The sequence below is a fragment of the Eptesicus fuscus genome, chromosome 4 (assembly GCF_027574615.1).
Source record: "Eptesicus fuscus isolate TK198812 chromosome 4, DD_ASM_mEF_20220401, whole genome shotgun sequence".
Taxonomy (NCBI): Eukaryota; Metazoa; Chordata; class Mammalia; order Chiroptera; family Vespertilionidae; genus Eptesicus; species Eptesicus fuscus.
The window spans coordinates 32,834,266-32,857,435 of record NC_072476.1 but is presented as its reverse complement, the minus strand read 5'-3'; the positions used below and the strand labels follow the sequence as shown (position 1 = coordinate 32,857,435).

General features: G+C 55.6%; 3 protein-coding genes across 4 annotated transcripts; 1 reads left to right on the top strand and 2 right to left on the bottom strand.

Moving 5' to 3' along the window:
* The first annotated feature begins 49 nt into the window (after window positions 1-49).
* AP1S1 (adaptor related protein complex 1 subunit sigma 1) lies at window positions 50-5,800 on the top strand. Of its 2 annotated transcripts, none has more exons than XM_008141436.3 (5): window positions 50-140; window positions 2,174-2,352; window positions 2,992-3,100; window positions 3,677-3,814; window positions 5,024-5,800. In XM_008141436.3, exons 1-5 carry the CDS (start codon window positions 138-140, stop codon window positions 5,069-5,071), a joined length of 477 nt encoding a protein of 158 aa, XP_008139658.1. In that variant the 5' UTR covers window positions 50-137; the 3' UTR covers window positions 5,072-5,800. The 2 variants fall into 2 exon arrangements, with proteins under 2 accessions (XP_008139658.1, XP_028001071.2); XM_028145270.2 differs by lacking the exon at window positions 50-140 and adding an exon at window positions 1,905-2,045.
* A 1,337-nt stretch (window positions 5,801-7,137) lies between these two features.
* On the bottom strand, window positions 7,138-10,078 carry VGF (VGF nerve growth factor inducible). Its single transcript, XM_008141437.3, has 2 exons — window positions 9,901-10,078; window positions 7,138-9,413 (listed from the first exon to the last, which is right to left on the bottom strand). Exon 2 carries the CDS (start codon window positions 9,391-9,393, stop codon window positions 7,537-7,539), a length of 1,857 nt encoding a protein of 618 aa, XP_008139659.2. The 5' UTR covers window positions 9,394-9,413; window positions 9,901-10,078; the 3' UTR covers window positions 7,138-7,536.
* Window positions 10,079-15,872: 5,794 nt separating this feature from the next.
* On the bottom strand, window positions 15,873-22,813 carry NAT16 (N-acetyltransferase 16 (putative)). The gene is given in 7 exon segments (XM_054714169.1): window positions 15,873-15,978; window positions 16,229-16,232; window positions 16,621-16,828; window positions 17,484-17,696; window positions 18,637-18,859; window positions 18,925-19,050; window positions 22,491-22,813. Coding segments are annotated over 6 exon segments (876 nt in total). The 5' UTR covers window positions 19,047-19,050; window positions 22,491-22,813.
* Between the last annotated feature and the right edge of the window lie 357 nt (window positions 22,814-23,170).

The window sequence follows — 23,170 nt, the reverse complement described above, 5'->3', positions numbered from 1 at the left end:
CGCGATACAAAACGTGAAGGGGCGGGGCGGGGCCGGGCTTCAGCGGGAGGGGGAGGAAGAAGAGAAAGGAGAAGAAAGGGAGTGGAGCTGGCACCTACGGCGGCCGGAGAGGGACTCGCCAAGACGGAGACTGCAGGATGGTAGGTTGTGCGAAGAGGGAGGGGAGGGGGACCGAGGGCCGTGGGCTGTACCTGCGGGGGTCCTTGGGGGCCGCCCTCTGTGAGAGCCACTCTTTCTTCCTCCGGTCCTCAGAGGACCTCAGTTTCCTGGACGGGGGGCGAGCCGGCCTCGGGAGGAAGAGCACCTGGACATGGCTTTAGGTAGAAGGGGCGGGGAGAGGGCGCAATAGTGGGGCGGCGAGGGAGGGCTGATGTAGGGGGCGGCGGGACTGTCCCGAGCCAGGGGGAGCGCGCGGGTCGCGATCCAAGGGGTCGCAGGGAAGTCGCCCGAGGAATAGGGGCGCGAGGGCTTGTGGGCGGAGGGAGGCGGCGGGGGCACGGGTCACACTCCGCCCGGGTGCAGCCCCGAGAGGAGCGGCCCGCGGGGTTAGAGCTGTGCGGGAGGGGATAGTTTCCGGGTCCCAGGAGAGGACGTCCTGCTGCGGTCGACCACCGGCTCGCCTAGAGGCTGAGTGCGGTGGGGAAAGCAAGTGGGCTCGAGGTCTTGCTCGGGGGGACCCGGGCCTTGGAACCCGGCTCCGCAGCTCTTTGCTCTCCGCCCCCCACCCCGTTCTCCTTCCGGAACCCAGGCCTTCCGTCTTCCTGCTCCCCTCCTCCACCCCGTCTTAGACGGGTAGGGCTCCCTGGCGCTCCTCCGTTGCCTTCCCACCTCGCTAACGGCGCTTCCCCTTCCTCACACCAAAAAACCCCTTTGTGATCTTCAGCTTACTGAACAGTATTCAGCTAGTACTGTGCCACACACCCAGGGATTCCAGCCCTGGGAATGTCCGTGGAGAGGAGAGCTGCAGGGAGAAGGCGAGAACTCCAGGCTGTGGACTGACCCCTTGGAACCGGGTAGCTGGGGCACACCGCGTGTGCACCAGGAGGGCTCTGCACTCCTCCCCACTCTACCCAGCTTGAGCCCTGGCCCACCTGGATGGCAGTGTTCTAACTGAAAAATGGAAAGGGAAATTGGTCACCTGATATCTGGGAAGGAGTGGGCATGTAACGGGAGGCATCATGAAAGGAAGAAGTGAGGAGCCCTGGCCCGGTGGCTCAGTGGGTTGGAGCGTCGTCCCGGTACACCGAGAGGTTGCCAGTTCGACTCCAGGTCAGGGCACATATGGGAGGCAACCGGTCCATATTTCTCTCTCACATCGATATTTCTCTCTAAAACCAATTTAAATATATATAATCCTAGGATGAGGATTGAAAAGAGAGAGAGGGAAAAAAAGAGAGAGAAATATCAATGGCCAAATGCCTGAATGGCTGAGGAGAGAGGAGGCTGGAATTTGGAGGGGGAGGAGGCTCAATACCATGTGCTAACAGGAAGGATACCTCTGGGCATAGGACTGGCACGGGAAAGCAGTGTGTTAGGGACATCTTCAAGGGTGAGTGGCTAGGATGGGGTGGAGAATTGAGGTAGCTTCTCCAGGAACAAAATACCTGATTTCAGTCAGTGTGGTGGTGAATAGGAGCATGGAAGAAAGCAGACAGAGCCTCTGACATCAGCTATGGGCTGATTGTCACTGTGCTAGGTATTTTACTTACCTTTAGGAAATGGTTTGGAAACAGGAGGTCAGAGAAAAATAATAGTTATACCTAATGTGTTACAGTGTTTACCTTGTGCCAGGCACTGTTGCATATATCAACTCATTTAATCCCTCCTAATAACTTTGTAAGATAAGTACTTTTATTATCTATTTTACAGACCAGGAAACATAAAGTAATTGCCCGAAGCAACTTACTCAACTAGTAAAGCAGGGATTTGAATCCAAATGACAGACAGACTCAGAAGCTCTGACACCCCCCAGAAGGAAAGGCACCAGCTGGTGGGAATACCCAGAGTTGAGAGCAAGGGCTGATTATTTGAAGAAAATAGAAGCTGTGAGTGGAGAAGAGTTAGATGCGTTTGGGGCGGTATGTTTGTGGAGGAAAGAAACTCAGAGAACCAAATCTCTGACCCTCAGCTCTGCCTCTCATTCCCCCACCCCTACCCCCTGCCTTTTCCCCAGATGCGATTCATGCTGCTGTTCAGCCGGCAGGGAAAACTGAGACTGCAAAAATGGTACCTGGCCACATCAGACAAGGAGAGAAAGAAGATGGTTCGGGAGCTCATGCAGGTTGTTCTGGCTCGCAAGCCCAAAATGTGCAGTTTCCTGGAGTGGAGAGACCTCAAAGTTGTCTATAAGAGGTGACTCCCCACCTACTTTCAGACTTGCCTGGATCCTGCTTGATTGGGGCTTGGCAATGGGTTTAAATGGCTGAGTAATAAGCAGTCCCTAGGTCAGGGAGAACTGGGGCTAAGGACATCTCGAGGGCAGTGCTGAACTCCAGCCTTCTTTCCTTTCTACATTCACCTTAAAGAAATTCCTGTTCCCCCCTTAATTTTGCTCTAGTCTCACACCTACTTCACACACATACTTCTGTCCCAAGGGCCATATCTTGTCCATTACACATGCCCCTTGCTGTCTCAGTCATAAATGATAAATCCTGTGCCACTTTCCCAACACACACATACACACACACACACACACACTACCATTTCTAGTTCCTTCTCTGAGGAGGTGAAATTAGTTGGCTCAGGTTTTTGCTGAGTCAAACTGAGCAGGTCAGAGAGCAAGAGGAGAAAAGAGTTTGGTTGTTGCCTGTTTGTGAAAGGCACTAAGAGGCTGAGCGAGTTACTATTTGTATATCCTGGGGCCACCCCACCTTTGTCTTGAAGCCACACAGACCATGGGCTAAGGAGAAATGAGAGGTTTGAGCCCTGAGTGTGGGTCCTGGAGCAGGCCAATAGCCCTTTCAGCTATCTCTCATGTGCCCCTCTCCTCAGATATGCCAGCCTCTACTTCTGCTGCGCCATCGAGGGCCAAGACAATGAGCTCATTACCCTGGAACTGATCCACCGATATGTGGAGCTCCTGGACAAATACTTTGGCAGCGTAAGTCACCCTCCCCTGTTTCCATACTCAGCAATCCCCTCTTCCCTCTGAACTCTGGGGTCCTTGGAATCTCTGCCCTGGGATACTTGGGAGAAGTGAAGCTGGAGCAGTGAGAATAGTAAATAATCTCCCTCTTTAGCCATGCCCCTTAATCAGTCTGGGGGAGGGGGTAGAGACCAAAATCTGCCTCTTAATCAATCCATCTAGAACTCAACTCAGACTTCTCACAAAAGGACAAAAGTCATTCAGATTTCATCAGCAGTTCCTGATCTTGACGACTCCTTCCCTGCCCCGCAGAATTTAGGGAAGGAGGCTAGCCCAGTGCTGGTGGGAACAATGTCACAGATCCTGGGGGACAAGGCAACAAAAGCCACAGTCGGGGACAAAGAGGCAAGAGAAGGAGAAGGAAACCTGGTCCAAGTACTAAGGCCTAGGGGTCAGGAGGACATAGACCTGGGGCAGGAACTAAGGTTGGAGGATAGTCATGAAGAAGATGAGGAGACATATTGAGAAACGAGGTGGCGCATGTGGGGTGGGAATGCACTTCATTACTCGGCCTTTTCACCCTCTTCTCAGGTGTGCGAGCTGGACATCATCTTCAATTTTGAGAAGGCTTACTTCATCTTGGATGAGTTCTTGATGGGGGGTGATGTCCAGGACACCTCCAAGAAGAGTGTGCTAAAGGCTATTGAGCAGGCTGACCTGCTGCAGGAGGTATGGGCCTGGGACAGTGAGGAGGAGGAAGGGTATCATGGTAGAAGGTGCCCTCCCTCCCCTGGACACCCTGCCTGCCTGCCACATCTGCCCCCTTCCCACCACCACCGAAGGGCCCCCCTCCCTATGGTGTCTGGCCCCCTCACCTGTTTGGGGTGGGAGGTGGGGGTGGCAGACAGCCACCTGTGCCAATTCTCTCCTTCCGGAAAGACCCAGGGTGTCTCACCGCAGGCAAATCTCCCTTGCTTCTCTTGGCATATAAGGGTTGCTCAGAGAATTGGAGAAGAAACAAATGGTGGATAATGCTTTTCTTCCCTGGTGTCTCCCCCTCATCCCCTTTTTTTACATACACACACTCAAAATGAGCCTCTGATTTTCAGAAGCAAAAAGCTGTAGGGATTTGGGGGTTGGTGAACAGGTCAGCTAGCTGTTTCACCCCGCTATCTGGTGTTCCTGCCCTCACCCCATTACTGCTTGCCCCCTCTCTGCTGTGCCACTGCTGAGACTTGGTGCAGGAAGATGAGTCACCGGAATCTGCAGTGACAAACAAGCTGGCATGAGCTGGCTCTGAGGAAGGGGTGAGAAAGGGGTGCAATAGGAGAAAGAGCAGAATTGAACTTGCCACATTACTGGTACAGATTCCCTTTCTCTCTCTCACACACACACACACACACATTAGCACACACATCCCCTGGCACATACACCCCTATCACTAGTGCTCTGCTCAGACCCCAATGACTCATCTGTCTGCGGTCTAGTTCACCTTACCTCAGAGACCTGATGCCAACCTCTTACGTGCCCACAACGCTGAACTAAAGGACCTAACCATTTGCCACCCCCACAGCCCTCAGAAAGTGTTTCCCATCCTCGAGTCACAGCTCCACTCTCTTTCACCTCAGATACCAAGCTGGGCCCCCTGCTCACCAACTTGGTCCGTGGTTCTCTGGGGGGGGTGGTGGACTCAACCTGGACCCCCTCCTTTCCACAGTGGGCTCTGGGAGGTAGTCCTAGGGGGGCTGGGAAACTCCCCTGAAGGGTCCCCAGCTGTTCTGCCTTGAGCTCACGTTGGCTTCTCTCTCTCTCCCTTCCCCGTTTCTCTGTGTGCTTCCTCCATCCTTGTGATGCTGTTGTCTTGCCCACCCACCTCCCTCATTCCCTGTCTGCCTTTCCTGCTGTCTCTGCGTCACCCTCTGTTTGTCTCTGCCTTAGGAGGATGAGTCGCCACGCAGTGTGTTGGAGGAGATGGGTCTGGCATAGCCCCTGCGCAGGCCACATGGAGATGTGGGGAGCTGGTGGAGACGCAGGGCACAAGTGGCCCTTTTCTTGGTGGGACTCAGCTGTCCCTCCTCTGCTGTCTCACCTTCTTTTGGAGTGAGCTGTATAGGCTCAGGACCCTCAAACAGTCCCTTCCTCCACCCCCTACCTCCTGTTTCCCCTTTTCTTACTGAAGGTTTTTGGAGCTGGGAGGCAGGAAAATAGGACCAAGACCCAAGATGGGGGTGCTATTTGGCTTTCATTCCCTGCCTTTGAAGAACTATTACTCCAAATTTCCTTCCCTCCCCTTATAATTGTAAATATATAAATATGTCAGGTTAAAGGGAAAAGGTTTTCAGGGCTCTTCTCGTCTCCCTGCCCCATATCCTACCTCCACCCCTCCCACCTCCTGCAGCCAGCCAGGGCAGCTTCTCTGCCTGGGAAGGGGGCATCTGTGTAGTGACTAGGTCATCCTTTCCCCTCATCTGCACCCTCCCTTCCTTCTTGGCTGCAATAGGGCCTCTGTCCAGTGCTGGGGGAGGAACAACATAGTTAATTTTTTTCTAACCTTGCCACTTTGAGGGAGGGAGGGTTGGGGGAAGGGCAGGCTTCATAGGAGACTGGGCCCTTCACTCCATATTTGGGGTGAGGCAGAAACTAAGGGGTTGGTGGGGTGGGCAGGTGTCTGACTTAATTTCCTTTCCTCTGAAATAAAAGAAAAGCATTTCTGGACTTGGCCTGCCTGAGGCTCTGTGAAAGAAGATGGGGCTGCTGGGATCAGTTGGGAGGGGAAGGGAACACTGCATTTGACTTTCCCAGAAAGGGGTTGCCAGATTAGAGCCAGAAATAAAAGATACACAGTTCAATTTGTATGATAATGAATCATTTTTGTTGTTGTTAATCCTCACCAGAGAATATCTTTCCATTGATTTTTAAAGAGAATGAGAGAGAGGGAGGGGAGAAAGAGAGAATCATTGATGTGTCTCACATTGATTGGTTGCCTCCCCAACTCAGGATTGAACCTGAGACCCTTTGGTGCACAACTGATGGTCCAACCACTGAGTAACACTGGCCAGGACAACGAATAATTTTTAAGGTTAAGTGTATCCTATGCAAATATATCCATTGCTTATCTGAAATGCAAATGTAATCGAGTGTCCTGTATTTTATCTGACACCCCCTACCAAAAATATATTTGCTGACTCAATGCCTCTGCAATCAGCTAGCTCCCTGAGCTGTCTTCAGCCAGGGAAGAGAAACTTCCTCTAAGGTTTCACTCCTCTAAGGTTTCTTTGTGGGATATTTCATTTGCCTGGTTTAGTTTTGTTTGGGAAGGAGACTCCCTAGTTCAAGGATATATTCTACCTCCTATGCTTAGGAAAGGGTTGAGAAGTGGCTAAAACCAAGATGTTTCTGTGGCTGCCAAACGTCCCCTGTCCCCCCATATTTATTGTGAAGTGTGTAGGACCAGGGAATTTAGGGAGCAGTTAAGAGAGGTGTGTCAGTGAGTTGGAACAGGGTCTGTGGGGAGCAACCAGTACTGCCTGTGTGGCCCTTCAGAGTCAAGAGAAGAGCCCTAACCGGTTTGGCTCAGTGGATAGAGCATCGGCCTGCGGACTGAAGGGTCCCAGGTTCAATTCCGGTCAAGGGCATGTACCTTGGTTGCAGGCACATCCTCAGTAGGAGGTGTGCAGGAGGCAGCTGATCAATGTTTCTAACTCTATCCCTCTCCCTCTCTAAAAAAAAAATCAATAAAATATATTAAATTAAAAAAAGAGAGAGAGAGAAGAGCCTCCTAGGTAGCCCAGAGCTGTGGCTCCTTATCTACTTTGCATCTCTCTGCCAGGCCCTGAGAACCCATGACTTTAACCACCATTTAGGGTTTCCAAATGGATGTGAGCCAATTCTACCCCCAAATACAGTTTTAAAAAGGATTGGCGCCACTCAACCCTCCCTTTTAAGCTGGAGGAGATGGGTGTTGTGGCTGGCGTTTCCCTCACCGCCCCTTGGGAAGGACGCACAGACCCAAGGGGACGGGTGAATAACCGAGAACAAAGTCCTAATAAAATAGTCACTTTTATTTCTTAGCAAAACTATTTCCTCCGTGAGGGGTATTTACAAGAGAGAAGGGAAAGAAGGTAAATTCACAGCGATTTGGAGAGAGTGGAGAGGCTGTGGGAGGCCCAAAGGGCAGGAAATAGACACAAATGGAACTGGGGAACTAGGTGGGGACAGCGGGAGGGAGCTCGCACAAACCATCCGCTCGCCTGCGCTGGCCCTGGGACGGCCATGAGTGAGTTTGGGGAGTTCGGGCTTTGGACCCAGGAAGAGGTATGCCTGGCCCTCCGCGCAGTCCGCGGGCGAGGCGGGGCGAGGGCGGGGCCGGGACGCATGCAAATACCCAGAGGGACAGGAGCGACACGGAGGGGGGTGACCACGCGCTGCGGTGGCGCTCGGGGTGAGACCGGTTACGGGCGTTGGAGCAGCACGTGCTCGATGTAATTCTCCAGCTCCTCCTGCTCCTGCAGCCGGCGCTCCTCCGCCTCTGCCTCCGCCTGCGCGCGCCGTGCCTGGGCCTCCCCGCCGGGATAGTGGCGCGAAGGCGGCAGGGCATGGTGGTAGTGACGGCGGCGCGAGGCAGCAGGAGGCTGCAGCGTCCGCGGCCGGATGTAGTTGGGAAAAGGGTGGTAGGGCCCCGGGGGAAATACCTCGTCCCCCTCCCGATCCCAAGGCGGGAGCACCTCGTTCCAATCCCGCAGCTGGTCTCCAGCGGGGGCGGGGGCGAGGGGCGGGGGCTGCGGGGAGCGGACGTGGGTGGGCACGGGGGCAGCCCGTGGGGGAGGCACAGGCTCGGGAGGGGCGTTCTTCTTCCGCTTCCGCTTCTCCTCAACCTCCTCGATGATGCTGACCACGTCATCCGCTGGCAGGTGGAGTTTGGTGGACAGCTCAATGAGGCTATCGATGGTCTGTGGGTCCATCTCTTCGTCGTCGTCGTCGTCCTCTCCGCCCTCCTCTGCCCCCTCGGCGTCCTGCCGATGGTGGCCGGGCATCTCCTCCTGGGAGCGCTTGTCCTCAGCGGCGGCTTCCCCGTCCTCCTCCTCCTCCTCGGCGAACAGCAACGCGTTCTGCCGCGCCCTCTCCGCCTCCTCCGCCTCCGCCTCCGCCTCTGCCGCCTCCTCGTCCTCTTCCCCCACCCTCTCCTCACCGCCGCGTCTCTCCTGCTCCACCTCCTCCTCCTCCCTCTCGCTCAGTCGCTCCTTCTCCGGCTGCAGCCCCCGACCCCCCAGGCTGCGTTGCCGGGCCCCACCCTGTAGCAAATACTGGAGTAGCAGGTCCGAAGCCAGGTCCGCCAGCCGCTCTTCTTGCGCCGCGGCCTGTCGGGTGGCCTCCGCCTGCCGCCTGCCTGCCTCTACCTGAGCCAGCCCTTGCTGTAGAAGGCGCTCCCCCGCCTCGGAGCCGCTCAGGAGTGAGCTCTCCGGCCGGCGCGCCTTGGGGAAGGGAGTGCCCAGGCTTTGGTACGCCTTGGACAGGGGTGCCAATGCCTCGCCTAGGTGTGTTTTGGGGGAAGGCACTTTTTCCCCGAACTGGTGGGCTTCGGGAAGGGGGCGGCTCTCGGGCATATGAACCTGGAATTGCTGGGGAGCCGGGGGTGACAGGGGCGCGCGCTCCGGGACGCGCGCCTGGAACTCTCCCCAGGAAGCGCGCCACACGCGCTCGGGCCCGGGGCTCTCCAGGTTGACTCGGGTCAGTGTGTGCGTGCGAGTTTCCGTCTCTGCTGCTGCGGTCTCCTGCTGGCGCTTGGCGCTGCTCGGACTGAAATCTCTCAGTTCCTGGAGCAGAGCAGCCAGCGCCTCAAGCTCCTCAGAGGGGTCGCTCGCCTCGGGACCATTCTCCTGAATCTGAGGGCGAGGCGGGGCCGCGGGCGCATGAGTCTCTGGTGCTGGGAGGCTGTGGGTCTGGCTTTTCACAGTCTCGGTTAACAGAGCTTCTGCTGCTTCTTCCGCTGGCTTCAGTTGGGAGCCGCTTGGCGCCGGGGGCGAGGCCGGGTGGTCAAGTGCCTGTAACAGCACTGCGGCCAGCGCCCGGGGATCCACACCCTGGAAAAGCTCTCCCTCGTCCTGCGGCTCTGAATTTCGAGCGGCTCGGACCTCTGGGGTGCGACCATCCTTCAGCCCGGGCACTGCGTTCCCAGCTACGGATTCTTTATGCTCAGAGCTGAGGGGAGGTGACTGTACCTCAAGGCGCCCGGGGGGCGCTCCTCCCAGCCCCTTAATCAGTACAAGGAAGCAGAAGAGGGCGGAAACTGGCAACCTGAGCGATTTCATGACCAGGGGACTGCCGGAGACTGAAAAATAGGAGGGAAGGAAAGAAAGAAAGGATTTCTTTAAGAATTTTCTGCTCTCTGATTCTACATTCCTTTCCCCCACCTTTAATCAGGAAATCAGGGTTTCCCCTAACCTTACCCAGAAGAGGGACCTTTAGGCGCAAAGAAGGAAGATGTGCCGATCTCTGGAGTCGTGTAAATGGGAAAATGCCCACAACCCTCGCACCCACTGTGCCTCCTCGCCCCCTTCTCTGAGCCATCTCATTGCCCGCGCCCACGTACTAAGCAGTGAGGATAAGGAGGAAATCTCCGCTCCCTCCCCACAGGACTCTCTGGATGGTGCGTGGGCGACTTCAGCAGCAAGAAAAAAGCGGCGACTCCCCACTTACCAGAGACCCTTGCGGGGGGCTCCCCGATGTGTTTTCAACACCCCCATCTGGGAGGGGAGAGAACCCTCCCTCACACCCATCGCTGCCAGGGTTGGAGGGACAGACAGTGGAGTATTTACCAGCTGGTGTCACGACGCAGGAGGTGGAGAGGAGGGTCGAGGCGGGGTGGGGACAGGGGAAGATCGGAACGCTTCCGCCTCGGCTCCGAGAGGTGGCTAGGATAGGATCGATGGTCCAGGTCTGGCGTCCAGTGGGCTGGGTTCAGCTGGGTCCGGGCGGCTCGCTCGCTCCGGCTTCAGCACGCTGGACAGCGCCCGCGCCGCTGCCGCCTTATAAACGGGAGCGCGCAGTGTCACGTGGGATTGTCCCGCCCCATTGACGTCAATGTTCATTCATGGGGAAGCGGGCGGGCGCCTAGAGGCGGGAGGATGCCCAACGATTGGAGGAAGCGGTGTTCTCCCGGCCTGCGACTGCGTACTGGGGTCCTCGGCTGGAGGGGCGTGCGCTAGTGGAGCACCGGGGAAAAGAATGAATGAATGAATGAATGAATGAAATGTCGAGGCGGGCGGGGTTGGGGGCTATGAATGAATGAAGGAGGGACAAGGCGAAAAGGATGAATGAATGAATGGAAAGGTGGATGCAGAGACACTGTAAGACAGGAGGGTGGGTTTTACCTAACAATTTGCAGCGGCGGGAGCCCGCATCGCGAAACGGATGGGGCACTCCCAGGTCTGACAGGGCACCAGTAAGAAATCCATGCTGGGGAGGGGGAGGATAAGGAATCCAAAGCGGGGCAGGTAGGGGCAGTCTCCCCATCCTCCGATCTCAGGGTCCATAGGGAACACGCCCAAGGACGGCGTGAACCTGAGAAAGGAGATGTGCGGGCGCTGTATGCGGATCCGCGGTGCGGGGTGCCGGCCCTGGGCCGGGGCAGATGGGTGGATCTTGCGGTTTTGGTAATCCTACCGAAAAGGGTCCAAGTTGGAAGAGAAGGAAAAGATTGAGGATGTGTGTGGCTCTGTCGTGTCTGTACTCTGTCGGTGCGTGTCTGAAGAAAAAGGTGTGTCTGTCCAGTTGACTCTGTAGCGTATGTTGGCGCCTCTGCTGTGCCACCTTTCAGCCCACCACTCCCCATCCCCCTTCAGTTTCTTTTCCTCCTTCTCCCCCCGCCCCCCACCAAAGGACGTTTGGAGGGCAAGAGCAAACCAGGTGGGGAGGGGGGTGCGCAGGTGGGGGGCGGTGGCTCAACTCCAGCTCTCTCCATTGCTTGAAGGGAAGGTTGAAACACACGTAGCGGGAGGTGGGGGTGGGCATGCAACGTCAGAGAACGCCCCTTACTGCAACCCGACCCCTCGACCGTATCTCCGGCCAGAAGGGCTGGGGCTGGGGGCATGGACCGCTAGAGGTTCCGGGGGGTTGGGGGCGATGACGCACAGACTGCGCAAAGAGAATCTACCAGCAAGCCGGGTCCAGTGAAGGGAGACCAGCCGTGGGCGGGGGTGGAGGGGGGACGGAAATGAGGAGGGGGCAGGGGAGAGAGGAGGGAGCCAAGGGGAGCCGCCAGTGCAGGAATGAAGGGGAGGGAGGGGGGCTTCGGTGCAGGCAGAGAGCTGTGCGGAGGCGTGGGCAGTGAAAGGGGGGAGTTACAATGACACACACCAGACACACAAGAGCTGCAGGCACAGGGCTACCATGGGCACACACAGGGCTCAGATTGTCAGAGCCAGTCCTCAACCCCCTCCTCATCTCTTCCTAGCACTAACCCTCCTCCTCCTCCTCCTCCTCCTCCTCTTCCTCCTCCTTCTCTTCCTCCTCCTTCTTCTCTCTCTTTCTCTCTCTCTCTCTCTCTCTCTCTCTCTCTCTCTCTCTCTCTCTCACACACACACACACACACACACACACACACACACACAATCACTCACGTGTTTTCCCTCTATAGCCAACAGTGGCTTCTCGGTTCCATCAGTGGCTCCACTTTCCCAGAAGAAAGCCCATCAGCTCTGCGAGGAAAGAGGTGGGGAGGAGGAGAGAGAGGAAAGAGAGAAGACAGCAGGAGAGGGAAGAAGGAAGGAGGGAATCTGGAAAAGGTAGAAGGAACAGGCAAAAGGAAGAAAAAATACTGAAAGCCAAGGTGACTGCGGAGATGCCAAGGAAAGAAGGGAGAGGAGGGGGTAACAGACCCCACAGCAGTACCTCACCCCCACACAACAAATCTAGGATCTCCTGCTGCCCTTGTGCCCCCCTCATTCTTCCTTTCCCTCCCCATCTCCCTCTTTTCCCCGTGTGGTTACTGAGAGCATTGGAATGGGGAGGGGGTCACATTACCTTCCCGAGGAGGATGAATCAGAGAGAGATGGCTCAGACATCTGGAGAGGGGGAGGGGAAGCCATCCAAGAGCCAGGCAAAGCGGGGGAGCCACGGAGGAGACTGTGAGGTTGATGGGGCTAAGCGACTAAGTGTGAGGGGAGATAGGCACCTAGAGAAACTGTGTTACTGTGGGCTCATGTATGTGGACATGCACCTACGTGTGTATGTACATGTGTGTATATGTGTACAGAGATTAGTGAAATATATGGGAGGAAAGAAAAAGAAAGAGGGTTGGGGGAGCCAAGAGTGGTCGTGTTCCGATTTAAATATGTAGTCTTTTCCAGTGTGTGTGGTTGTGTTTTTGCCTGTTTCCAGGTATCTGTGTGTGAATGGGTGTGGGTTCCTTCTGCCAGTATACCTGTGTAGTTAAGAGTCTTGAGTCTGGGTATCTGCTGGGTCTGGAACGTGTGCCTGGGTTGGTGCGTCAATAATGTGTGTGTGTGTGTGTGTGTGTGTGTGTGTGTGTGTGTGTGTGTACACGTATGTCTTTTGCAGTTCTCTGGATCCTTCCATGTCTGTTGGTATATATTAGAGGTTATGTGGACTTCTATGTGCTCTTTCCTGCCCCTTCCCCACATTCACCTTTTCTCTAGATTTCTATGCCATAAAGCCTCAGAATCCGAGCCACTCATGTCTGCAGCCCTCAAGTTCGGGTCCTTGCCCCAGTTTGCAGAGTGTTCCTCCATTCTTCCCCAACTCCCCACGCCTCCTTTTCTCCACTCTAGCCCAGAAGAACATCTCAGAAATTAGCATCCCAAGAGTCTCAGCCATCTTGGGGTGAGAGAGATGGCAAGAGGGTGGGAGCCCCAGGCACCAATTTAGGCTTGGTGATTCCGAAATCTGGTTTTTGATCCCTCTTATCTGGGTCTGTTTCTGCCTCTCTCCTTTCCAGTTCCCTACCTGGGCAGTTTATTCATGCACACTCTACCTCTCGAAGATGTACTGTGTTCTTCATACCTTGCTGCCTTTAGGGGTTTCTGAGGAAGAAGCTGGATTGGAGACAGGTTCCTGGGATCCGGGAAAGAGGGAGATGACAAGAAAGAAAGAGAAATGGAGGGAGAGCTGGGAAAGGCAAAGCTGAGATGGGGATCTGGAGGGGATGCCTGGTGTTTGCTCTGAGTTGTTTGTACAAATACATCTCTCTTTGTCTTTGTTTCTGAATCGCTCACTCTCCAGTAGGGTAAGAGAAGATGGGGTCCAGCAGAGTAATGATTCAAGTTAAAGCTTTGGAAAACCAGGAGAGGGGAGCATTGGGTCTTTCCCCTGAGAAAGTTTGGGAGAGAAAAAGAGCAAGGGCTGGTCCCCTTCCCCTTTCCTCCTATGCCCCTCCCCCCCATACCTCCAGGTTCCTCCTCCTTCTCTTCCTTTCCCCCAACCGGTGACTCACCTCTGCAGGCTTTCATTGCGTCAGCCATGGGGGCGGGGGGGGGGGGGGGGAAGGCAGGGCGGGGGAACTTTATGAGAAGGGCAGGGGTCTCCACTTTGGAGGGAAAGAAGCTGCTGAGGCACCCCCCCCCCCTGAAAATGGCCCCATTAGAATGCATTATTGCCCTATCCTCTGCCACCCCAGTTGAGTAGGGTGGGGAGTCCTGGGAAGGGGACTGGGCGAGGGCTGGGGGCCACTGACAGGTCTGGGAATTATAAGTAATAGGAAGAGGTTGCTCACCCTAATTTTCAGTCCCCTGGTCCCATTCCCTCATACTCCCACCCACTCCTGAGTGGGGGAAGGGAGACCCAGGAAGCCGGGGGTGGGGGGTGGGGGAGGGCAAAGCCGCAGAGATGAGTCACCAAGAAAGGGAGAGAAAGAGACAGAGATGAGGAGAGACACAAAGAGAGACAACTACTGGAGAGACCGAGAAAGAAAAACACACACGCCATGAAGAAAGATGATACCCACAAACTAACAAGAAAAAGGAAATTGTTTGCTTCCATAATCCTGAGTCAGCCTCCTCCAACACCCACCTGTCACACACACACACACACACACACACACACACACACCCCACTATCATTCAGAGTTACATTGACATTCTGAGACACACCCATTTACACAAACACAATGTCACACCTAGCCTAGAAGACCCATGCTGAAGAAGTGACAGGGTAATGGAGATTCGCGTTGAGAGCCTTCATTCTTCTCACATGGGATGGTGGAAGGGGGTAAAAACTCTGAAGGTATGTGACTTCAAAAACCCAAGATACGGATCAGGGACTGGGAGGCTACGCCTTGCACACACACACACACACACAGTTCCCTGCCTCCCCATCCACAGCACATAGCAACATATCATGCATCGTCCTCATCAAAGACACTTGGAGTACCTGATTCTGGGGTACACCAGCCACGATGTCCCGAACACATCTCACCCAGACACCCTCTTACTCGTACACACATGTACAGAAACGCAGACACACAAAGACGCCCATGGACACACTCACACGGACGGAAACCACCTTGCGCTGCCTCGCCCGCGTCCGCACACGTCCTGGCGCCCCCGCGTGTTACTTTTTGGGATTGCAGTCATCACCACCCCGAGGTCGGCTCCGCGGGAAGCGGCGGCTCCACCTTCTGCTTGGTGCCCACCCAGGAATGGAGAAAGCAAGCGAAAGAGTCGAGAGCTGGGAGTTAGACGCCTGGAGCCTGGATCGTAAGGCTGAGGGAGGCTGGTCCTGGATGCCAAGGGGAACTTGGAGGAAGAGCCCATAGAATTTGGACAGCAGCCTACAGCCAGGTGCAGGGGCCCGGTCTAGGCAGGGCCCCACGCCACTGCTCACCTTTCTGCTTCTTGGTTGGAGTGGGGGCAGGCAAGGGCTAGCTCCCCTCGGGGAAGTCATTAGCCCATTGCCACAGGGCTAAGGTCCTAACACAGGGGAAGGGGGAAGGTAATGGGTGTCATGACGCGCCTCCCCCTCCCCCCCCCCCCCCCACTGAGAAGTAAAACAAACACAGGGTGGACTAAGAATCCGTTTTTATTGCAACACAGCCTTGGTTGAAGCGACAGGGAGAGTAGCAGCAGGTCAGGCACAGGAGGCAGAGGAGGGCAGCGGCAAAGCCGGAAGTGGGACGGTGTGAAGCAGCGGTGCTCCTCTGCCCACCGCCCACCTCCTGGCGCCCATGTCTTGGATCCCATCCCAGTGAACCCTGTGCTCACTGTCAATGTGTCCTTGGCAGCGGCTCATTGTCCCAACAAGTAGTTTCAAGCTATCACCGTCAAAGAAGGCTTTGGGCCTGGGACACCTGGCTTCTCGTCCCTGCGAGGAGGCTCCCGGCTACTGCGAGGGACTGGGAAGTCACTTTGATCTTCCTGGGTCTCTGTTTCCGCCCTCTGCAGCAGACGTGAGGATGCAGGGTAGAAGACAGTGCTGTGCAAATACAGCTGTTACTACTTGCATTTATTTATTTATTTTAAATATATTTTTTTATTGGTTTCAGAGAGGAAGGGAGAGGGAGAGAGAGAGAAACATCAATGATGAGAGAGAATCATTGATTGGCTGCCTCCTGCACGCCCCCCACTGGGGATCGAGCCCACAACCCAGGCATGTGCCCTTGACCGGAATCGAACCCGGGACCCTTCAGTCCACAGGCTGACGCTCTATCCACTGAGCCAAACCAGCCAGGGCACTCCTTGCATTTAAGTAGAAGACTGTCAAAGTCCAAAAGGTGTAAAGGAACTAGAGAAAGGGAGGAGTGTCCAGAAATACCTGGAGGTGGGTTCCAGTCTCACTAGGAGGCAGCCTCACACTGGCTGGGGGACTTGCCCTCCACTACACCAAATTCTCCAGCCTGAACCCCCTGGTTCTGCCGCTGGTTGCCGGCATTAGGAGGGGGCCTGTGAAATATCAACATGGTGCAAAATTGGAGGAAACCCCAGTTAGAGGGTGCAAGCTCAAAAAGGTGCATCCCCAGAGGGTAAATAGGGGTCCAAAGCAGGGGGAGCATTATAAATCTACTTCACTTACTGGGTCTCTTTCCGTATTGCACACAGGGTGGGTGATAAAGAGATAATGGGAAAAGGAGGTAAGTGTCTGGGAGGTCCAGGGAGGAGGAAGGTGGGGGTACAGAGAAAAGGGAGAGGACACTGATCTAGAGGCACAGGGCAGTGAGGGGAGAACGGGCAAGCTCTGAGGGCTTGAGGCAGCTGTGCTGCTGGAGAGGTACTGTCAGAAGGGAGAAGCCAGGAAGGAAAGCGTTCACTCCCAGACGAGGACAGGAAAAAGCTCTGAAGCCTATGATGGAACAGAGTCTTTGCCCAGGAAGGGGAAAAGGTGGACAATAGCAGTGCAAGGGGCTCCACCAAACTGGGTGGTTCTGATCTGGCAGTGGGCAGCAGAGAGGTAAGGGGGAAGGAAAGAGGGACCAGCAGTAGGAAAGGATGGGGGCACGGGAGGGGACAGAGCTTGCAAATGAGGGCAGGGCTTTTTGGGGGTCTGGGAAAGGGGGCGGCATCTTCTCCAGATAGTAGGGACTTCACCAGTGGCCTCCAGCAAATACTGCTCCGTGTAACCTTGGACCAGCTGGAGCCCCAAGCCGACCTGGCAGATATAAGCCAGCTGTGACCACAATTGGGGCGCCAGGAAGAGCTGGCACATGCCGTTGACGCCTGAGATGCTTGCCATGTCGCCACCTGCTTTTGAGAGTGCCAGAGGCCCGTAGCGCCGCCTGCCAGAAGCACGGATGTGCTGATCGGACCAAAAGGATGCCCTGCGGGGGACACAAGTGAGCACGGGGCTGGCGGTGGGAGAACTGGCCAGCCGGTGGGGCCTCGGCTTCTCGGCATCTTCACTCCCACATTCACACCCACGGGCTCCCGCTTGAGCCCCACAGGGGCACACATCGTGCGGTGCAGGGTGAAGCGGAATATGTGAAAGCCTGGGTCCCCCGGGGATAGCGAAGACGAACCAGGGGCAAAACCTGTGAATAGGAGAGGTGAGGTCGGTGTGCAGTGTCCAGGGAACTGGGGGTGTGGGCCCTGGAGTCTCTGAGAGAGGTGGAAGTGAGGCAGCAGATCAGCTGGTAGGATGGGGGAAGCGGGGGGGGGGGGGGGGGGGGGAGAGATAAAGGCTCAGATGTTTGGGTTCCTGAAGGGAGACAGGATGGATGCATGGGAGGCAGGGTCACCAAAGTCTAGGCTCCTGAGCTCTTCGGTCTCCAGAAGTAAGGACCGACGGTTGGCAGCTGGGAGCCGGGAGCTGTTTGACTTCCCCTTGGCCAAAGGGTCTGGGTAAAGACTGGGAGTCCCAGGGCAGGGCTCCCACTCGGTAGAACCGGCAGAGAAAGAAAACGGGTGACTGGCTGAGCCTGGGGGAAGACGCCCAGCCCCTTTGTCCTTCTCACCTGCTTGGTGTTTAGGAGGTATTTCTTCAGCTCCTGGGGGTCCCGCTGGTCGTCCCTGGAAGGCTGTGCCACCTGGACCCCTGAGCGCTGCCGCCTGCCCAGCTGCGAGCAGAAGCGCTGCAGCAGGCAGGCCACGCCCTGACCGCGCTCCCGGGGCTCCAGGCGCAGCCCCTCCACCAGCGCTGTCTTCTTCGCATCGATCAAGTGCACCGACTCCCCAGGCCGTTAGGGGGCCCCTTCCCTGCCTCTGCCACTTGGGCTCACAGGGCTCGCCTCTTCCCACACGCTGAGCGCTCCTTCATCATTACTCTGGGCGCCGGGCCAGACCTGGTACCTGTCCAGGGAGCTCTCCTCAGTACTTGGGTCTGATTCCAGACCTGGCAGTAACGCTCACTGCTGACTGGGCGGGCCGCTTCCACCTCTAGAGACGCGGCAGCTCCGGGTGCAAACGGGTCCCAGACCACTCGCCACGCCCCCTATCGCTGGCTCTACGCCCCCAGGAGATTGCCACGCCCCGGTTACCTACCACGCCCCTTTCCTATTGGCTTCTCCCGGAGCCCATCTCAGAACTGGTTCTGCTCACTCACGTAACCAGGCTTCTTTGTGTGAGAGGTCAACCTACTTAGGGCTCCTGGCCCCACTCTACCTGCTCCCATTCCCAGCCTACCTCCACCCCACTAGCTGCCCTCTTTTTGTGCTCTTGTCCCCAGAAACTCCTCAAACAAATCCTCAAATACAAAAGCTCTCACCAGTCCCTCTATTATTCTTTTTTTAAAAAAATATATTTTATTGATTTCAGAGAGAAGGAGAGGGAGAGAGATGGAATCATCAATGATGACAGAATCATTGATCGGCCATCTCCTGCATGCCCCACATTGGGGATTGAGCCTGCAACCTGGGCATGTGCCCTGACCATGGAATCGAACCGTGACCTCCTGGTTCGTAGGTCAATGCTCAACCACTGAGCCAGCTGGGCTCCTCCACTATTCTTGAGTTCTACGTGTCCCCTACCCCACCCTCACTGGCTAGGGATCTGAATACCCTACTCTTTGATTGCAAAGCCTACTCGATACCCTCAGCAATCTGACAAGGGCTGAGGGAGAGAGGCTGCTTCCTCTCCTTCCTAAGATTCGGACACCCAAACATGGCTTCACCCCTTTTCACCGAGGCACTGCTCGGTTCTCACCACTTCCCTGGTGTGCTTGGCCAGCACCACCGTGAGGTTGGGGTCCTGGAGCCAGATGTGGGAGCAGCTGGGAAGATAGCCAAGGCCACCATAGATGCCCCCCGAGATGGCCAGCACTTCCTCAAACTCCGGTTATGTGGCCACCACGAGGTCCAACGGCTCAGTCTCAGTCTCGGGCCCAGATCCTGGCCTGGGCTTGGCCCCAGGAACTTGGCCCCCAGAGGTTCCTTCTCAGCCTCCATCCCTAACCCAGACTTGGACTTAGTCCTGGCCTCCTGTGGCAGGTGTTCTGAAAGTAGCTTCACATCTGGCTCAGCCTCATTTTCAGGCTTAGGGACCTCTGAGGTGGCTACACGGCAGCCAGCTTCCAGCTTCATTAACCTGCAGAAAGAAAGAACCCGGCATTGGGGTCAGAGTCCGCTGTTTCCACATCTGGCCTCCTCTATACAAATAGTCCCCACAGCCCCTTGCTACACAAACACTGCTTCTCCTCCTCTCTCCACACAGACCTTCCCGGGAATAGAGGGCCTCCAGTTCCCCCTCACACCAGCTCCAAGAAGTCTTAATCCTATCCTGCTCTACCCAACCAGGATGTGTCTTAACACTCACAAACTCAGGGCCCTGTGAGCTCCCCAGAGACTAGCCCCTGGCCTCCTCCATCCCCTGTCAGGCCCAGGACTCAAAGGAAAGAAGGAGGGTATAAATAATGGAGGGATACTCCTCAAGTGCCCTACCACCTCTCTATAAGAGCAACATGAGGAAAAAAAAAAATCCCATAATCTCCACTCCCTCTCCAGGACAGTTTCCAGGGAAAGTGGAGGATTCAACTCCCACCATCTTTTTACCATTGTCACTTATCATTCCAGGGCAAAGGGAGGGAGATGTAGACCCCAGATACACATACACACACACACACACACACACACACATATATGCTGCCCCAGTTCCTCCACACCCGACACCCACATTCAAACATAAACCAAGGGAGTGGACACATGGAGAGCTCCATTAGAAAATTTCAAGCCATTCCTTCCAGGCTCAGCAAAACCACCTTTTCCTTCCTCCTTGCGTATACTCCCTCCTTAGGGAGACTTGGCTCCACTCCAGTATGAGGTGATCATCTTGAAAAGGGTTCTGTTGTGGCTCCAGCAAACCAAATGTCCACCAAGATCACCCATGTCCCTTCCCCATTTTCCTTCCCTCCAAAGATAGAATCCCTTCTCTTCTCTCTCCTCCCTTTTCCTCCTTTTAAAATTCGTTCCTGTAATCTTTGCCCCATCTCCAACACAGGACTTTCCCTGCCCTTGCCATTCATCAAAGGCTCCTTTTTGGGTCAGTTCCCTGTGGATCTGGCACCTGTTTGGCCTCTGGCTTTTCTCTTTTCCCAGCCTAGAGACAGGGCCAAAAAGAGAGGCCCTCCCCAAGTCATGAGGACTATTTCCAGATCTCCTTCCTCCAGACTGATCAAATCCCCCTCCTCTCTCTTTCCAGCCAATTTTAATACTCCCCGCCTCACACAACCTGCATCTCATTAACCAACATCCTAGGGGACAACTACTTTGTGGAGAGTGATATTGGCTTTGTTGGATTTAAAAACAAAAACAAGCCCTAACCGGTGTGGCTCAGTGGATAGAGCGTCGGTCTGCAGACTGAAAGGTCCCAGGTTCGATTCCGGTCAAGGGCATGTACCTTGGTTGCGGGCACATCCCCAGTAGGGGGTGTGCAGGAGGCAGCTGATCGATGTTTCTCTCTCATTGATGTTTCTAACTCTATCCCTCTCCCTTCCTCTCTGTAAAAAATCAATAAAATATATTAAAACAAAAACACAAACAAGAACATTACCAAGGCTTGGGAGAGGCACCAAGGGTGGGTTAGGGGTGATTTTAGCTTCCATACCATAAATAAAACTTATGTGAACACAGAGCGCTTGCTACACAAACAAGATTCAAAACATGACCACCATCTCCCTCTTTCTTTTCAGTCTGATGCTGATGCCTAAGGCTCTTCCAGGTAAGAGAGTTCAGAGGCACAGGCTCAGAGGATCAGAGGCACAGGCTCAGAGGCTCTTAGAGCCCCAACTAGGGTCATTAGAGACCACCAAGTTCAAACCATTCCTTTCACATTGAGGAAATCGAGGCCCAAGACTGTAAGTTTTTCTGGCTTCCAGGCCAGTGAGGGAGGCAGGAAAAAAAACACATAACCTTTTAATGTGTGTGTGTATGTGTGTGTGTGTGTGTGTGTGTGTGTGTGTGTGTGTGTCTCCAAACCTAGTCTGAAGAGCAAAGATAGAAATCACTGGGTCCTTGACTGGAATCAGAGGTCCCAAATGCTAAGGGCTGAGCTGACTCAGAATCAGAGATGGGATTGTAGGAGGAACCCCACTGCTTTCCCTCCCACTGTCAGCAATTTCTCGGCCAACAACAAGCATCAGACTCCTTGCATCAGGCTCTGAGGATGATGGTTAACTTGAGCAGGTTATCCTGCATCTCCAGGCAACCTCGCCAGCTGTCCATGGGTCCCTGGAAAATGCAAGCTGGTAGGTGAGGAGTAACATCAGCAATTTCCCCCCCCCCCCACCCCGGCCCTGCTCCTAAGGGGGCCACAATGTGAGCAACTTGTAAACTGGAACACATCCAATAGATCTAAGACTTTAGGCTTTTCTTTCCCTCCCTTGCTTTCAAGATGAGACTATTTCCAATGGTGTCTCTACATCTCCGACTAGGTTGTTTGTAAAGGGAAGGGGTGGGGTAGTTCCCAGGGTCACAAGGAAGAAAGAAAGGCTTGCCAATTCATCACCCATCTTTTCTTTCAGGGCACTCCTCTATTCTTATTCCCCTTTTTGGAGACACAAAGATTCCAAGGTCCTTAAACCTTGAAGGAGGTGGGTGCCGGGAAAAAAAATAGGTTAGGGGTTCCAGGCCAAGCCAAAGCTGCCAGCCAGCTCTATAATCCTTGCTCCACTTTCTGATCACTTCCCACCCTCCAGTATGATACCCTCAAACCCACTCCTTGAACTTTAATTCCCAGAAAGGGTCTAGGCAGAGGAAGCCCTGTGCCTCCAGGGCACTGTGGGAAATGTAGTTCAGGCATCTCTTGGGGTAGCATTTCCCTTGCCATCCATATCCCCACATTCTTGCATCTGTTCTTTCAATCTCATAAATATGAATGGTCAATCTGGGGAGAAGGAGATGATTGAAGTAATCACCGGGCAAACTGGGAGCGCCCCCATCCCATTCGCCCCCCCCTCCCCAAAAAAATACTGATGCCCTATTAGTCCCAGCTTTTGGGAACTGGAAGAGGCAGGAAAGGGAGCAGAGAGGCGGAGACAAAGAGAGCGCAGCTACACAAAGCGCCCCAAGATGCGAGGAGCGCAAAAAGGACTAGAACGGGGGCAGAAAGGAGACAAAAGGCAGACAGGAGATTCGGCGGAGAGAGGATGAGAGAGGGGAGCGGAAGGAGGCATGGATACCGAATCACAGACATGCCACCTCATGACTCAGGGCTCCGCTGACGCCAAAAAAGTTCTAGCACAGCACCCCCTACCCAGGAAGCCTATAAATAGAAAGCATCGTGACACACCCCCTTCTCCCGGTGGTGTGGTGGGGGGAGGGGCCAAGAAAGGAAAAAGCCAGAAAAGAGGCTGGAAGAGAACAGAAACCTGGAGAAGAGGCGGGGGAGGGAGGATGAAGTGGGGCAGAGGCAGCGGATGAGGAAGGGGGTGCCTCCGGGGCCTCAACCGTGGGAGACGTGTCCCTCGGCCCCTTTGAGGAGATGGGGTGGGGAAAGCAGACTGGAGAGAGATCACAAGGAAGCTGTCTAACCTGGCAGGGGTCCGTCCCCCGAGGCAGCAGACTCTGGGGACAGGTGGGACAGATATGGCGACGGGGCGGAGGAGGGCTGATGGGATGGCGCGTCTGAGCACCGGAGTGCGGGGCGGTCTCGGTTATCTGGTCAGGGAGTGGGCGGGGCCTGGCCCTGGGGGCGCCGCGGCTTTCTCCCATGGGGGACGGCGGCCCCCATTCCGTGGAGGAGGCCAGCCCCCTCAAGGCTCGCGGCCCCCCTACCTCTCCGGAGCCGGGACCAGGAAGCTGAGAAGCGGAGCGGGATGGCCGCGCAGACAGCGAACGGTGCCGTGAAGGGGTCACTTCGGAGCCCCGAGGCTCAAATTCGGGTGACGCGCAGGAACCGCGAGGGTCCAGACTCGGGGAGTTCGAATGCAAAAGTGCGGCTCGCGGGCGCCGGCGCCCAGCGGTTAGGGTTCGGGCGGTGCGCGTGGCTCCCGCGGCGACGCTCGGTGGGGCCCGGGCTGGCGACTCGGAGGGGCGGAGACCCCAGCGAGGCGGGGGAAACCCGGCCCGGATCGGGAGCGGACTCGCGACCCGCGGGCGCTGGCCCGGGCGGGGCGGGGCAGGGTGGGGTGCAGGGGAGCAGTAGCCCCGGCGCTGCGGTCCGGGCGGCGGGCGCAGCTGGGTGGCCTAGCCCTGCAGTTGGGATTACACCC

Bases quoted from the DNA above. Each gene is read 5' to 3' on its own strand.
- VGF (XM_008141437.3), bottom strand. From the start codon at position 9,393: ATGAAATCGCTCAGGTTGCCAGTTTCCGCCCTCTTCTGCTTCCTTGTA.
- AP1S1 (XM_008141436.3), top strand. The intron at 2,353-2,991 runs GTGACTCCCCAC...CCCTCTCCTCAG, and splicing joins CTCAAAGTTGTCTATAAGAG to ATATGCCAGCCTCTACTTCT. The intron at 3,815-5,023 runs GTATGGGCCTGG...TCTCTGCCTTAG, and splicing joins AGGCTGACCTGCTGCAGGAG to GAGGATGAGTCGCCACGCAG.